The sequence below is a fragment of the Mauremys reevesii genome, linkage group 4 (genome assembly GCF_016161935.1).
Source record: "Mauremys reevesii isolate NIE-2019 linkage group 4, ASM1616193v1, whole genome shotgun sequence".
Taxonomy (NCBI): Eukaryota; Metazoa; Chordata; order Testudines; family Geoemydidae; genus Mauremys; species Mauremys reevesii.
In genome coordinates, this window is record NC_052626.1 from 69,251,350 (window position 1) to 69,268,764 (window position 17,415).

Below are 17,415 nucleotides of genomic sequence, written 5' to 3' on the forward strand. Positions count from 1 at the left end.
CGGTTCATTACTATATGGAAATGGTAGAATTGTAGAAATGTTCAATTAATATTTCTGTTCTGTATTTGAGGGGAAAAATAGATGTAGTCATAAGATATGACAACACTTTCCATTCCGCTAGTATATCAGAAGAATATTGAACGGCATCTACTGAAGTTAGACATTTTAAAATTAGCAGGTCCAAATAATTTGCATCCAAGTTTTAAAAGAGCTGACTGAGGAGTTCGCTGAAACGTGAATGTTGATTTCCAGTGAGTCTTGGAACTCCGGAAGTTATTGTTTTGTCAATATTTAAAAAGGGTAAACAGGATGACCTGAGTAATTACATGCCCCTCAGTCATCATTCCAGGAGAAGGTAATATAGAGGCTGATATGGGACTCGAATGACAAAGAATTAATCATTTTAGAATATGATTATAATTAATGCTAATCAACATAGATTTATGGAAAATAGATCCTGTCAAACTAAATTGATGTAATTATTTGATGAGATTACAAGTTTGTTTGATAAAAAGTAGAGTGTTGATTGGAAATAAAGCATAATTTTTTTTTAACTGTGTGGGTAATTAATCATTGGAATAATTTACCTATGATCATGACAGAGTCTCCATTACTGGCAATTTTAAAATCAAGATTGGATGTTTTTCTAAAATATATGCTCTAGGAATTATTTTCGGGAAGTTCTATGGCCTGTTATACAGAAGGTCAGACTAGATGATCACAATGGTCCCTACTGACTTTGGAATCTATGAAGCTGACATCCCCACAGCAGAGCCAAAAATCCATTAGCACCAAAGCAGAAGCCTCTGGACAGAGATTCCCACAGCACCTAGCTGCCAAGGAGACACTGAGCCCAAAAGGAAGTAATCAGAGTTTGGTACTGAGAACACTGGTGAACCCTTAGAGCATCTCCACTGAGGTGTTTTGGGGAGATCAAGCAAGGGGATCTAACAAAGATCTCAAGAAGGATGGAAATGACACAGCTCAGAGCTGAATATATATATATATTTTAATTCTTTGCAGAGTCCTGAGGTTTGAGGGAAGTCAGCTGCACCATGGCCTGGTGACATCCATCATTTGAGGTAATATAAGACTCCTTCCTGTCAGTGCCATATGATTTCTTAGAGTTGCCAGAAACCTGAAGAACTTCTGCCAGCTTTGTCTGAGGATCTTGAATCTTCAAGAGTCTGTTGCCATGAGGAAACCTCTTTACAGGATGTATTCTCCAGAAAGCAACCTCTCTCCATCTGTTTTGGCTTGACAGATTTTTGCACCCAAACTTCACAGAACCAGTACTTGTTTGAGGTCCCCCCTTTTTCTTTGCCACAGGAGTCTCTGCCAATTCTGAAGTAATCTTTTGTGTATAGATTTATTCTCTATCTTATTTAGTGGTCTATTGTGAACACGTGGCAACAGTAACTTTTTACTGGCCTCTGTTGCAGTGGCTTAGTTTTGTAGTTAATAAATCCACACCATCTGTCACATTATTCTTCTACCCCATAAATGCTTTGCAAAAAGTCTGCCATATTAAAAAAAAATTCATTCTACCAAAAAGATTTAGTTCTGTTTACAAGGTATTAATTTGGAAATGTAAAACAATACCAAAACATCCAATTTTAGCTCAAATAGCTACAGCAGAGCCATGAATGTGCATGGCAAATTATACACCACAATTTGAGACTCAACATTTCAAATGCTGAAGAACAGTTTATAACTGACTGTGAAATCTGGTCTTTTGTGTGCTTTTATCCGATACTACACAAATTTTACGGGGGAGAGCAGCGTCTCTCAAATTGGGGGTTCTGACTCAAAAGAGAGTTACGGGGCAGGGGAGGGGGGCAGGAATGTCACAAGATTATATTAAAAGGTTGCAGTATTGCCACCCTTACTTCTGCTCTGCCTTCAGAGCTGGGCAGCCGCAGAGACGTGGCTCTTGGCTAGATGCCCAGCTCTGAAGGCAGCGCCCCGCCATCAGCAGTGCAGAAGTAAGAGTGGCAATACCATACCATGCCACCCTTACTTCTCCGCTGCTGTCTTCAGAGCTGGGTGGACAGAGAGTGGTGGCTGCTGACCAAGGGACCAGCTCTAAAGGCAGCAATGAACAAGTAAAGGTGGCAACAACATACCATGCCATCCTTACTTCTGCACTGCTGCTGGTGGCGGTTCTGCCTTCAGAGATGGGCTCCTGGCCAGCAGCTGCCACTCTGCGGCCACCCAGCTCTGATGGCAGCACCACCACCAGCAGCAGCGCAAAAGGACAGCAGTACCACAACCTCACCTACAATAACCTTGTGATCTCCCCCCCCACCCGCCAACTCCTTTTTGGGTCAGGACCCCTACAATTACAACACTGTAAATTTCATGATTTCAGCTATTTAAATCTGAAATTTCACAATTTAAATCCTACAATTGTGAAATTGACCAAAATGAACTGTGAATTTGGTAGGGCCCTATTTATAACAGAACCAGCAACTCAGTTTTAATCTTAACTTCCATATTAATGTAATCTTATTTAAAATAGGATGTATGCATAAGTAAGGCTATGATTTAGTCACGGGTATTTTTAGTAAAAGTCATGGACAGGACAATAAACAAAAATTCACAGCACCGCCACCACCAGGGGTTGCCCGGGAACCACTGGGGGGGAGGCGCGGGGGGGGGACAGTGGCAGTGGCTACACCAGCCACCCTGGGACCACTGCTCAGATGGTCCCGGGGGCCAGCTGTCTGGGGCTGCCCCAGCAGCGCCCAAATGTGGCTTTCCCTGGGGCCACCTGAGCAGGTGGTCCCAGAGCCAGATGCTTGGGCGGCCCTGGAGTCAGCCACACTCGCCCCCGCAGAAGTCACAGAGGTAGCAGGAAGTCATGGAACTCGTGACTTCTGCGAACTCCATGACAAACAAGGAGCCCTATACATAAGTAGTAAGTGTTCAGTTAAGACCATTAAAAATATTGGTCTAATTTCATTGTTTACATATATTTGGTCTTGCAAAAAATTAAAACTTTTAAATTTTTGAAACATTTAGAATTCATCCCATATAAACAGGATCAAATTAAGTTTAATTAGTCCAGGTTTAGAGAGAGAGAGTTCTTCCTCATGTTCTTTTTTAGATGCTCTTCTATGCCAAAAATTATGAACTGTATTGAATGTTGTATCAAACGCTGTTACAGCATCAACATTTAGACCATGTTCCCCTAATCCTGGCTCCCATTGTTATCAAGTTTAACTGATTTTAAAATCAATGTAATGACATTTGATTAACACTATTTTTATTCAGGAGTCAGAGTGCACCAAATTATTTTAGGGAGTTAATCTCCAGACAAATTCCTTAAGTTTGCATGCTTTACTCAGCCTTTTAATTAAAGTAAGGTGTCTAGAAAAACAGATAAATCATAAGTTTTTGCTGCCTGCTTATCAGAATTACATATGTGCTCCCACAAACACTCCAGTTGAACTGCTAAAACTAGCATAGTACAACTATGTAAAGAAATTCTAAAATGTTCTAAAAGATAAAGCCAATAATCCATTACAAATTTTGCAAATTTAAAATAAGAGTGAAGAAGCACTAAAAATTCTTACAGCAATTTTAGTTCACCCACATTGCTTATACTGTATGTTAAACTATACATTCAACTACTTAAAGAGTAATCCAAAATATGTACAATGTGGCAGATAAAATAGGAGTGCCAGATCACTTTTTTCTATTTCAAATTTGTGACTAACAATGAATTAATATACGTTTTGTTTTTTACTTGTGTGTTTTCTTTAAAAAAAAAAAAAGAACTGACATTCACACACAGCTGCTACAATTCTAAGTTGGGCAGCCCGAACTCTATAAATTGCAACCTCCTTTTGTTAGATATACAAAAACCTAACCTCCGGAACAATGGAGTTGCACATTTATGTTCTTCTCCCACTCCAAAAAGAATCAGAACTGGCTCTGCCCAATTTTTTCTGGTCCTTAAAGGTTTCAAGTTGGACTTAAAACAGGGAAGGAGGGAAGTGGGAGAATGGCACTATGAAGGGTGAGCTTACACAAGTTTTCCTGCATTAAGAGGGCTCTGTGACTCTCCCATTAAGGATGTGGAAGAAGGTTTTGGCTTGCAAGACAGTAAAACAAGAGCTGGAAAGGAGGTTTTCTTCCCAGAAACTGCATTAGGGTTGAATAAAGAGTATCTCCAAACAGTCTGGATTCCTTGAAGGGAAGAACAGGAACTTCAATTTGAGGACAGGTTTCTTTCCTACGGACACATCCACAGGTCCTTGCATATCATCACAAATACTGGCTTCTATGTGGCTTCTTAGTTGGAATTGCAGACATATTTGTCCTGCAATTAATATTTGGAAGAGGTCCCCAACAATCAGGCACCTTCTCCACTTTCTTCTGAAAAATGGTTTTCCACTCATCTTCTAGCACTGTCTCCCACAGCTCATGAAGCTGAGGCCTATTTGGTGGCGCTTATGGATAAGGCACACTTAGCTTTCCCTCAGCAAGGCAGGCTCTTACAGAGAAGGAGACAGGGGGTGCGGAGACACCTGGATGCCAAAGCTGTTTTTACCCAGTTTTCAAGCAGTGAAGATACGAACATTAGAGGATGGAGATCAAAAAAAGCATCCATGCTGTAAAGCTAAGTAAAAGGATGGGGAAGAGAAAGAAAATTACTAAGCAGCTCCTAAAAGACTAGCCATATCTTTATGGCTAAAATGGTTTAAAGTTTGTGTTCAAATTATTTGTGAACAAAAAATATGAATGTCCTATACTCTCAAAAAATGCAAGTAATTCACCTGTGGCCAAGAGCAAAAGATTCACACCCAAAAGTTGTAGTTAATTGGATCATAGGAAAAAACAAAAACAAAAAACAAACCTTATGAAAATCTGCATTTTTCCAGTCTGCTGGGTCTATCTGACCTTTAACAAATCCTGTTAGCAGGGGACTGAACTAGATGACCTTTCAAGGTCCCTTCCAGTCTTACAATTCTATATGATTTCTAAAACTAGAAAAAAAGTGTCAAAAATTAAACTAGACTGCTGTTCAAGTGCAGTTTGAGAGTTACTTTAAAAATTCCAAAGGAATATCAGGTGCTCACTTGTTCCTAAATGGTATGACTTTGGTAAACATGGTGACTGGGGTACATGGCTCTCAAAATTTAAATTACTCTGTGATGGAGTTGGAAGTTTGTTGCAATCAATTGCAGTATTCATTTATTGGCTCAATATGCATTTTTCCAGTCTCTTGGTTCTGACCTTTAATAGATCCTGCTAGCAAAAATCCTTTCTTCCCAATGAGGCCCCTTAATGACAGCCAAAATTATTTCATTAATGCAAGGACTTCTAACAAATGAATGTAATATATTCTATTGTCTCCAAGCACAATAAATTCAGTCTTGCTTATTTTGTACAATATTTCTTTTGTCTACAGATAAATACTCTTTGCCTAGAACAGGAGGATTGCAGAATTGGCAGAGACCTGATCACAGGGACTATTTTGGGATACCTGGGGGGTGTACCAGGGGTGGGAAGGGATATGACCAGTTTTAAGTTTTATGTCCTGAGTATTCCCTGGTCATTACAAAATCAGAAGGTGAAGGAGGGGAACAACCTGCTCTAACCAGTGCTGGGGGCTGACCTGGTCCCTGGCAGCCCCAGGATCTAAAGAAGCAGGGAACAAATATACATACCACCCCTTTTAAATTCATGTACTGGGCTTTTAGCATAAGGATAACTCAAAACTGTCCTACATTCTTAAACTAAATTAGGAGTCTAAGCAGCTTTCAACCAACTTTTCAGGAAGCCTCTCTTTCTGACCATGCCTTGAAATGAAAGCTATTTGGTGACTGATAGCCATAGGAACTCTGCAACCCTATTTCTCCTGTGATACCTGGGATCTATTAGGATAAAATAATCATCTTGATTTTAAGTGACATTTTTAAATCAGTAGTTAAGGTAGGCATAGACAATATCACCAATCCAGATGACTAAGCAACACTTAACTACTGAGTTATATACACAACAGAATCTTTAGTCCCAAGATGCAAACACCTCAGGATTGGGACAGTTAAAGAACTTTAAATATAGTTAAGTTTACTTTCTTCAGGAATTTCATTTTGATCCACTTTCAGGGGTATCCTCAAAGTACTGTTCAAAACTCAGAAGAATGCCAAATCCACTGGAAGTGAACAATATCTACTGATATGATGCACTGTGAAAAATGTCCCCATTATTGCTGTAGCACCCTTCCTTTTATTGCACTTAAATGGTGTAATATTTTGCACTTAAGTACTGTTCTTTTTTTGCTGTTAAATATCTTACTATGAAAAACTGAGCTATTATCTCAAAGTTTAAAGGTATTTCATTCCTGGATGTAATGCTTAATACTGGAAAAAATGGATGCAGTAATCAGTGACTATTCATATATTAAGATTCATTTTATTTCAACTTTGATTACTAATAACTCAGACAAGCTTGATATACACAGATAAAACTGAATATATTTCCAATGATACAATTACAAGTTATAAAATATATCACGGAGATGTATACTATACATACCTCTTGTGCTAGCTCTTGCGCATTGGAGATAAGAGGATACGGAGGGCTGGCTTTGTTCATGTGCACTGTGACAGCATTGTGTATCTTAAATGCATTCTGAAAATCAGTATTTTGGACAAGTTGTAAAATGAGAGAGATATCCTCTTGGCTCTGGGGGTCTACCAAAGTGTGTTGGATATGTTTAAGAGAAGCTAACAGTTCTTCCACTTCTGGACGGGGGGGGGGGAAAAAAAGATGAGAGAGTTAGGTTAAGCTTATTATGTTATGCACATTCTAAACTTCTAAGATTTGTACAAAAGACAGCAGTTCAACCTTGACTGAATGAGCAATGATGCATGCACAACTGTTCGTTATTTAGTCCACTAATAATAAACCTCACACTGAAGAGCAGATCATAACTAAAGAAAAAGGAAAAATCAATGTAATTAGGAGCAATAAAAAAGCCAATTAAAATCTTTGCAGATAAGTTCCAGATCACAGCAGCAATTCATTCCTCACATTCTTTAGCTTCTCCAAAATAACGGGTTGCTATAAAAGGGTGTGATAATCAAAACCCATTAATAATAGATTGTGAAAGATGGGAATATTTTACAATATGAAAAAGTTAGCAGCTTTGCTAAACTAATCTAGATGCTTTATTGAATATTCATAAATAGGGTTCTCTATTTCAAATACAATCTTCTTCACACATTCACAATATTTGCATTAAAAGCTTTATTTTTGTATTAGGTATATATGTGCCATTTCCTCTTTATAGAGTTTATTTCTGACAAGAGCTAAATTAAAAATTATATTGAGCAATTCTGAACGTAAAGGTTGGAGGACAGGGGGGGAAGAGGAAAAAGCACAAAAAAAACCCTCTTACCATACCGAATTCTGTATGTTTTTAGTGTGTCAGAGAAGGAAAATTCAGACAAGTCACTTTACCTATTAGGTTTTGAATTCTATTTGGAACATACATTTTTAAAAGGGTTTAATAACTTTTAGTATTGCATTTTTATACTTTACTACATTTGCTTTTTGGGGAGAGTTTAAAAGGCCTTAGATTTCTTAGCAGAAAGTAGAATTTTAGGACTGTTGCAATAGTGTGATATTTCAATATACAGTATTTAAAACTAATCTTAATGTTTTCATTTTGAGTGACTATAAAAAGTTAATTAGCTGTGTTACAAACGAAAATGGAACCAATCCTGTAGAACAACTTTCTCTAGCAGGCAGTTGAGGACTGAAGTTGGAAGAAGGATAAATAAGAAGGTGACAATGCAGTATTCTATATTGAACACAGGTTAAACTAAGAGTAATCTGAATAGCATTTGAACCACATGAAGGCAGATTAAGACTATAAAAGCCTCTGTGGAAGACGCCTTCTCTCTTTTGAGATTGAGGATCAGGGAATTTCTGACTATTCCCCATTGGTCATCCCCTGCCTCATGCATTTCTTCATCCTCTGGGGTGTTCTAACTTTACAACTCTTGGTGCTCCTGATAAGTCTCTGAAGGGCAGATCCCAATCTGGTAAGTACGGTCTTGGGCATCAATGTGTGCATGCATATTTATATTTTTGCTCATAAGATGTGCCCATTGCTCAATCATCTTTCTAAAGTGGTAGTTTCTGCTCTCTCTAAAGGCTTTAAAAGCCCTTTTCATCATAAATTCTGAGGAGGATTCTGGGTTGAAGTCCCTCTTGTAGGCTATAGAAAGCATCTGGCACTGTGTGCTGCTTAGAGTGTTTATCCATCACAGAATCAGAGAAAGATAACAAGATATTTCTGGGGTGGAAGGGGTGAGTTATTCTAGCATTAGAGGAAGATAGAACAGGGAAATGCCTTGCATAAGGGTTGGAATTAAATTTGTCGCTTTTCTAATGCTCCTCTGAAGTCTTGTAGAGCAGCAGTGATTGTCTATTTTGTTTAGTCAGACCACTGAGGAAGGAGATGAGTGACACTGAGTATGGAGTGGAGGCAGTAGACCTGGATGAAGGTGTTTTGGGGGAGATGTAGGCAACTGTCCTCCATGTGAAACCGAGGCATGCTGTTGTACCTTTGGACCTTGAGGAACAGTGTCTAGGATTAGGCAAAGGCAGATCCCTGGAGGAAGGGGCACTTTTTTGCAAAGCACAGATCAAAGACTCTGATTGTAATGTCACCATTTTATCCCTTTTCATGACCCTAGTGTCCCCTTTACCATCAGGGAAATTGGGGAAGGGGCATGCTGCAGCAGCTGCACAGGAGTCCAGCACCAGCTGTCCAGTCTCATCCCCATGAGAGAGACCATGGAGTACAGGTGGGTTATAGTATTACTGGGTATTTCATACACAAGGCCAAATGCATATTGGAATAAGGTATCCTAAGGTAATCAGTGTCTCAGCAGAAAACTATAGATGCAGCTATGTAAAAAACCATGCTCCTGATCCCCAGTCCCAGAGTGGTACCTAAAGTTTGTTCTTTACTTTTCCATCCAGATCAGCTGGCAAGAGTATTCACCAACAGAGCACTGTCAAATGGCAAACCTCTTGTAAAGTGAGGGATGTAGATCACCAAAATGGTGACTGGTTCTGAAGAACTAAAAAATTTGGACTCTCACAGAAAAGTGAAAAATTCAGGTGCTATAGCATGCAATTTTTTAGAAATATCTGTCCTATTAGCCTTGTTACATACCTAATTATATTCAGCAATCTGACTTACATTCTGCCAGTGGGACACTAACCAGACAAATACACTAAATGTAACCTAAACATGGTATATCTTTCTCTTTCAAGTTTACTTTGTTCCATTACTCTCCATTCACTCTCCTTGTCTATTATGTACTTTTCCTCCCACTTCTATTTATTCTCTCTAAATGTTCTTTTTCTCTTTACAAACCCCAAAATTCTCCCTCTATACAGGCCACAGCTGTACCCACATCTGCCCACTTCCTGGCTACTTTTACATTCCCTCACCCACTCCAGAAACAGTTGACTGTTTCCATCTCCCCTTTTTCTTCCTACAAAGTCTTGCACACCATGTGTCCATCACACTCTCCTCCTTCGGCAGTTATTTTGCCCTGATCGTGCACATATGTTAAAGGCCAGAGTTCTATTCTGTCTGTGAGACACACAAAAATAACATGGAACAGCGAGGAAATGGTGGGAAGAGACTTCATGGGCAAATAAAGGAGGAATGGGAGTGGAATTAGGTATTCCCACAGGGCAGGCACTTTTAAAAGATAGATGCCTATACATACCAAGTTACCCAATTAATAAGTATTTCAGTCATATACATAAAAATCTATAATGATCTTACTGGAAACTAGGATTCAGAAATATGAGTCTGGGAAAATATTAGATTAAGGGATACATCTGTGTACAGTATACCTAATAAGCTCCAGTTCATTCCCCACTACTGTGTACAGTATACCTAATAAGCTCCAGTTCATTCCCCACTACTCGCCAATGAGAAATCAGTCTATTATATCCACTCCCACCTTTGAACATTTTTCAATTATAAATATTTTCCTTAAGACAAAAAAGTTACTATTACTTAAAGAAAGGTAAACCATCTCTACTCACAGAGAAAGTGAGGCTTCTTTTTGAAACTGCAGGTCCATTATATATCAAAGACTATTTCTCCACCCAAATACTCCTTGTTTTATTCCCCGTTTATGAGAAAAGTTGCAGCCTTTCCTGCTGGTTTAAGAAATGGCAGGGAAAATGTCTGAGCACTATGTAACGTGTGTATTAATCAAAAGCCTGGCAGGAGAAAAGAAATACGCAATTGCAGGGGAGGATTCCTGTTGCAGTTTGACATGTTAGCAGATTAGAAAAGGAGGGAAAGGAAATAATAGCTGTCATTTGTTATTTTAAATATAGGTTAAATACTGCATATACCTCAAAAATACAATATGGATAGGAGCCACGATATTAACTGAGACATGTATTTCTAATCTATGCAAATTGTTTATGTCAATAGATTAATTTATTTCATTTTTTTTTGGGATCTCAAGTTCTCATTAATCCTCTGCAGTACCTAGACATCTGGGTTAAGAAACAGCTATGGTGCTTTCTAATCAGAATATGTTAAAATCCAAATATATTCTCTTGCTTAAATCTCTGTATGTCACCTGGCACTAAAAAGGCATTAGAGTATAAAACGAATTCTTTTCAACAATGAAAAATGAGGACTGTTTATATTAATCGGGCCAGCATTGCTATTTGTGCCCAGCACTTGTTCAGAGTTTCATTAGGGTTTTAAAAAAGCCTATAAAATACTGATCCACTGTTCTTGTAGATTTTTAGTCACTAAATGATAACAGTTTAATATTTTCTTGTATATTAACCCTGACTAAAATCAGTCATAATAATCATTTAAGGATTTTGGTAATACTTCTGTAAGAATTACATGACAGTGACCCACTCCTGGACAACAAGAGTTGAGTCAGGAAGAGGCCAAGCAGCTAATGTAGCATTTTTGGCAGATTACCAGACATGAAGTAATACTGTAGTTCAGTGTTTCTCAAACTGGGGTCCGCAGACCCTGATCAACTCCTTCCCCTCTCTCCAGTGCTGTCTGCATGCCGGGGAACAGCTGTTCAGCGGCATCGAGGCGGCGATGGGAGGGAGGGGGAAGAGTGGGGACAGGGTGCGCATGGGGGATGGACGAGGTGGGGAAAAGGAGGGTCAGGGGTGGAGCGGCAGTAGGGACTTGGGGAGCCGCAAAAAAATTTAAATAAAGACGTGGGTCCTCAGGTTGCTAAAGTTTAAAAACTACAGCAGCAGTTCTCAAACACATCTAATTCTTTTTTGTTGCTGTTTTAAAATCATTGACTATGAACCTCATGGCAACTGAAGCTGTTTATTATTAAAATTAGCATGATGGCCTCTGAAAGGCAGGCATTCAGTATGTTTTCAACAAAAGAGCTGAACTGTTCATAATGGACTCCCACACTCCCCCATCATATCTGATTTTTTTTTAAATGTATTCTTAAACTAGCTTTTTTTCCCCACCCACTAAGCTTCAGAATGAGACAGTCTTATTTTGAAGTTCAGCAAAAGTATCAATTCTTAGATGAATCCAGAATGCGGGGGGGGGGGGAGGGGAGGAGACATGCATACAAGTTAACAAAGCCCTAAGAAAGGACAGTATAATTGTTGTAGAGCCTTTTTGTTGGTTACTTTCTTGTCTTTTCCATTATATTACAACTTGGAGATTCTAGCTGTATTAGTGGTTGAATATGATTCCTCATGGACTATTACAGAGTTGAAGGTTACACCATTTAAACTGAAACTCAGTTTTCCTTAGATTTGCAATAGCACCTCAGATTTGACCTGTGAACTCAATGTCATCCTAAACTGGGTATTAATCATATACAACTACTAACATGTTGTCATTCCTTAAAATCAGGCTGAAATAGTTGCCTATGCAACCTTGATTCAGCCCTTTTCTGTGTGTACATTCTGACAGTCTTTAATAATATGATCACACTTTTTTCCACAAGACTCCACCTCTTTCAAGTGCACAAGACTGTGCTCAATTAATGAGTAACTAATCAATACTTTGTTTTATCCTCTTCAATGTCTGGTCCTAGGCCTTATTTACTGAACACAATTCAAACCCTGCTTTTCTAGAGCACTTATCACTATGGTATCCTAGTGCTCTAGTGCAATATTTCTCAACCTTTTTGATACCAGGGACTGGCTTGCTGTCTTCGCTAGTCCATGGACTGGTCATTGAGAAACATTGCTCTAGTGGACGAGTGCTAGAATGAGACGAGACACACTTAACCAGAGGATTTCACAAACATTTGATGACACCAGAAGAATAGTGAGACTTAGGAAGCTTGGCCTCCATTCCAGTCACTAGAAGTAAGTGTGCTCTTGTGGGCACAAACTCTTCTGCCTGTTTCCTCCAACTCTGACCCCTCTCCCCCATTTCATCTAACTGGTCCCAGTCCTCTCTCTTTTCTGCCCCAGATCCTTGTCCCAGTCCTAATCGCCACTCCTCCGCAGGTTCATCATAGTCCCAGTACCCCTAGCCCAGTCAGTTTATTCCCCTTTCAGCCTAGCTGTCAAAGTCCAAATTCCCCTGGCTCACAGTCTCTTCCCCTCCATGTACCCAGTCCCCTCCCTCCCATTCCAACTTCTTGTGCCCCACTCTCCTTGCCCCCAAATTCCTCCTCCTTGAACCTGATTTGATTCCCCCCCTCCAACTGGTTCCCAGTTCCTCTACCCTCACTGGGCTCCTCATTAACAATCTGTCATTCACACGTTCCTGTCCCAGTCTCTTTGCCCACCGAATACCAATTCTATCCCAGCTCTTCATCTAATCTCAGTATGACCCTTCCCATTTCTCTCACCAGCTCCCAGCCTATTGCTCAATCTCTCCGAGCTTCCCCTTCCCCCCAAGCTCCCAGTCCCCTAGCCAAATGAGTTGCAGCCTGCCCTCAACCACGACCCAGCTCTCAATCTCCTTCCTAGCCAGTCCCAGTCTCTCCATTGCAACTCAGTCACTGTATCTCTTCTTTCTCTCCCCTCCCCACCCGATTCCAGTTGCAGTCTACTTCTTTCCTTTCCTGTTGGTCCTGCTCTTGTCTGCTCTACATTCTAATTAGAGGTTTTCCTCCTCCTATGCTAGCTTGGGGGAGAGGAAGAAGAGAAAGAGAAGGAATTCATTCAGAGCACAAGAGAGACAGGCTCTCTGCTCCCAGTTCCAATGCTTGGCCTCACTGAGGGCCGGATAAAGTCCTTCTGAGCCTCTACAGCCCTGAGTTGGAACATGCTTAGCCACTCTTTAGGGATGGCATATGCAGAGTCTGGTCACACACAGGAACTGGGAGGGAATGGAACATGCTCAGCAATGATGGAATCAGAGATTTTAGCTGTTAAGCCTGAGCAAGTCTCTACTGAGCATGCATGAATTGTGATTTTTCTTATAACAGATTTTCACAGGAACAGCAAAAAAAACCCCTGACAACAGCCACCCTGCCTGACAAATTTCAAATCCCTGCTCCAATGCAGAGAAACCTTCGAGGATTTCAAAGAAAAGGTTGCCAAATGTATTTTTAACATGGACAAAACCTATTTTTCCCCAGCTGTTCTCAGAAATGGCTGAAATTTAAAAATCTGCCTGACGCAGGCAGCCAACATGAAAAATTTCAGCCCAAATTGTTTGTTTTCCAAAGTTAGATGCAACAGAAAACAGGGTCTAAATACGGAGAGTGTCTGGCAACATTAATAATAGCCAGTACTTCCAGCCTTGCCTATAATAAATATTAATGGACTGCCCGCAGATCATGGAAGTGCCCAAACAAGTTTTGGTAGCTCATCTCTAAACTTTGTTGACTCTCAAAATTCTCAGTGGAATACTGTGTGGGATTGTCACTTTCCTAACAACTATAGGCCTCTTCCTATTATATGTGGTTATTGACTGGCAGATATTCAAATTTCCATTGTACTGCAATCAAGAAATGCTTCCAAAACCATAGCACATTACATAAGGGATACCTTACAATGGATGTGCATTTCTGACAAAAACATCCAAATAGTTTAAAGCTAATCTCCCTTTCTCCAAGCAGAAACTGCAAATTGCTACACCAGACTAAAATCTATCAAGTGCACTACAATTAAATCCTGCCTGCATCTCAAAGAAATAGCAATTTATGCTCTTGATATCCAACTATTTACTGTACAGTGTCTTCCTACTCTGTGCTCTGGAAATTCTAATGTCAAAAAGGAGATCTCACTAAGAAACTAGAATGGATTCAAATGACAAAAAGCAAAAGAAGTGGGGAGGTTGTAGTAATTTAAAATGTAGTTTGCTTAAACTTACATAGCCCAATCTCAGTCTTACCTTAATTTGAAGATCCAAAAAAAAAAAAAAAGTACCTCCACATTGAGGACCCAACTCAGTTTTTTTTCCAAATCATATGGAGAAACTGATATGTTCCCATGTGTGAAGATGAAAGATCGTCAAAACCTCTTAATCAGCTCACCATTTTGCCACCCACATCTACAATTCACAGCAGGAGTGTTGCAAATGGCACAACTAACAAAAGCTGAACTTAAATTTGAACCAATAGATAATAGAAGTGAAAATCTAATAAAATTTCATTCTGTGAAACAGACTTTTTATCTTGCTAGAAAGAGAAAACAAAGAAGTTACCTAGCAGTAGATATGATGCAGAATGAACAACTGATTTTCTGTCTCCTTACACTCTTCAATAGCAACCTCTACATCTAATTAAGAATAAATGTACTTTGAAAGGAATCTCTTTACTAGAAGAATGATGGCTGCAATGCAGGGTTTGAAGATATGAATGAGTTAGGCTGGTATCCTATGGATCCCCCACTTTATAGTTATAAGAAATTATAAAATTGCCAGTGATGGACATACCCTGAATATCCAGCCAGACTACTTTGAGGACTTAGCCAGAGATTGATCCAGGTAGCACTTGATGTGCAATGTGGCAACATCCCTTTGGGCTTTGCCACAATGACGACCTGGGTTGGTGGGGAAATAGCTCAGTTGTAGATGTTCAGGATTATTTTCTTTTCTCTGCTCATAAATATGAGCAAAGAGGGAAAGAGTGGTACAAAGAAATGTAAGAGAATCTCTGAACCTGATTTAAAGGGACAAGAATCTATTATGATTAGGATGGTCCCAGAAGCGTTTCTTTAAACACAAGGTTAATCTTTACCTGAACTAGATTGCCACAGCAGCAAAGAGTCCTGTGGCATCTTATAGACTAACAGACGTTTTGGAGCATGAGCTTTCGTGGGTGAATACCCACTTCGTCGGATGAGCCAACGAAGTGGGTATTCACCCACGAAAGCTCATGCTCCAAAACGTCTGTTAGTCTATAAGATGCCACAGGACTCTCTGCTGCTTTTACAGATCCAGACTAACACGGCTACTCCTCTGATACTAGATTGCCACAAACTCCTAATGATTCTTTCTGGCTTGGAAAACACATACAACTAATAGAAGTAGCGGACAAACCTTTTAATGCAAACAAAAACTTTCTGCCCAACAGAAGGAAGGCAGGAAATAGTTATATAAAAGTTTAACAGTTAAGTTCTGGAATGAAATTTATTTTTAGTTATCGCTGGTTAACTATGTTTGCATTGTTCCAGTTTAAAAGCTAAAAACATATTTCAGCAATCTAAAAAATTTCCCCCCATCCACTAATTTAAAAAAACAACGTTCATTAGGAAGTTACACAGGCAAGAGCTAAAAAAAATTACTTATGCAGAGCCTACAAAAGCTCAGCACATCAGCATTTGAACCAGAGGTATCTGGCTGCACATAAGTGACCACACGTCATGGGCTAGAAAGGGTTCAGTAAGAACGCGGGAAGCTTGGGGGAGAGGGGTGGAGGAGAAGAGAGAAAAACAAACGGACACTAGTTTTTGCTAACCTGATTGGGAGACAGGGGGAGCGCCTCTAACCAAGATATGGTCACTTTAATCAAAGTCACCTTTTCAGGGGTGTACTGTTTTCTCTGAATACAATTAAGAGTTAAGGAGCTTCTGTGGTAAAGAATCAATTTGACTTCTAATTTTCCATTGTCAATGTGCAAATACTACTTCCCTCTCCACATGCATCTTATTTTATGCTCACCGTGGCTCTCCTTTTGAAAATGAAAGATTCTGAATAATCTGCAAGAAATTATTGATAACTCAAATAACTCAAAGTGAGCATTAGCTGCAAAAAGTTATATTAATTCAGCATACTATTTACATGTGATTTACTGTCCAGTTGTAACAGTGTGACTCTCAAACTATAGGATTATGGTAGTCTGTATTCTTAATTTACAACAGGATTATGCTTGAAATGTTAAAATAAAATGATTTACTGTCATGAAATATGACCCTGCCTGCATTAATAATATACTTTGATGAGTCTAAAATGGGACTTGTGTGTTTGACTTCTAAGACTGTATGCTAGATTAACAAAAGGGGCTGAAGGAACCCCATATTCTCATATATTTTTCAACACCGTCACCCACAGCGGAGACAGTTCTAAATCCAGTGATTACTGAGTCTGAATGAGTCCAACTGTCCAAACAATGGGACATCTATCAAAGATGTATTCTCCTGGATAGGCACTGTAGGTGCCCTGGTTGACTGGGAAAAAACCTGTCTCAGGCACCAGGAGACACACTGGACCCTGAAAACAAATGCTGCTGAGCAATACAGTATTGGGCTCAGACACCTACATCGAAAGTGAGATCTTCCTTAAACACAGTGTGTGAGACAGAGGGGAACACAGAAAGAAAAAGGGAAGATCAAGAACAGCAGGGCATGCTGTTAGCTGTGACTTCTTGGCCTTCAAGGAGAATGTGAGTTGGGTCACTTCTGTTACTGTAATTTAAGAGGGTAACAATTTTTCTTGTAATGAAGCATAACATCTGATAAAACTAAATATGCACATAAACTGTTTGTTGCTTTAAAACATTTGTTCTCTAATGCTTTGATCCAACTGCTAAATAAACTTTTAAGAAGGCTGTTGGGTCAATATCACTGGTCACAGATTCCTGATGAGAACAAACACAGAGCCTAAAACCCATTCAGGCTTGCAGGGAGACAAGCAATCATGGGGTAGTATACCTGGTTCCCAACAGAAGAGTGAACGGGTCACAAGATTCCACTCTGAGAAAGAAGAGGAGACCCTGTAACTGGAACACTACCCAGACATTAAAAATTGGTTAGGAATGTGTATCTTATTAATGGTCATGAATGGATACTCCAGCAATCAATTGTTTACTACAACTCCATTAGGAGCTATAACTTAAATACAGTAACTCCTCACTTAAAGTCGTCCCGGTTAACAATGTTTCATTGTTACGTTGCTGATTAATTAGGGAACATGCTCATTTAAAGTTAGGCAATGCT

At 39.5% G+C, this 17,415-nt stretch overlaps 1 protein-coding gene across 2 annotated transcripts in view; it reads right to left on the reverse strand.

The window, feature by feature from the left end:
- The window catches only part of MPP5 (membrane palmitoylated protein 5), a 125,756-nt gene that overhangs the window by 44,927 nt on the left and 63,414 nt on the right, over positions 1-17,415 (reverse strand). For both annotated transcript variants that reach the window (XM_039537308.1, XM_039537309.1), the window contains one exon: positions 6,550-6,758. In XM_039537308.1, coding sequence (XP_039393242.1) covers positions 6,550-6,758 — 209 coding nt within the window. The remainder of the gene's footprint in view (positions 1-6,549; positions 6,759-17,415) is intronic.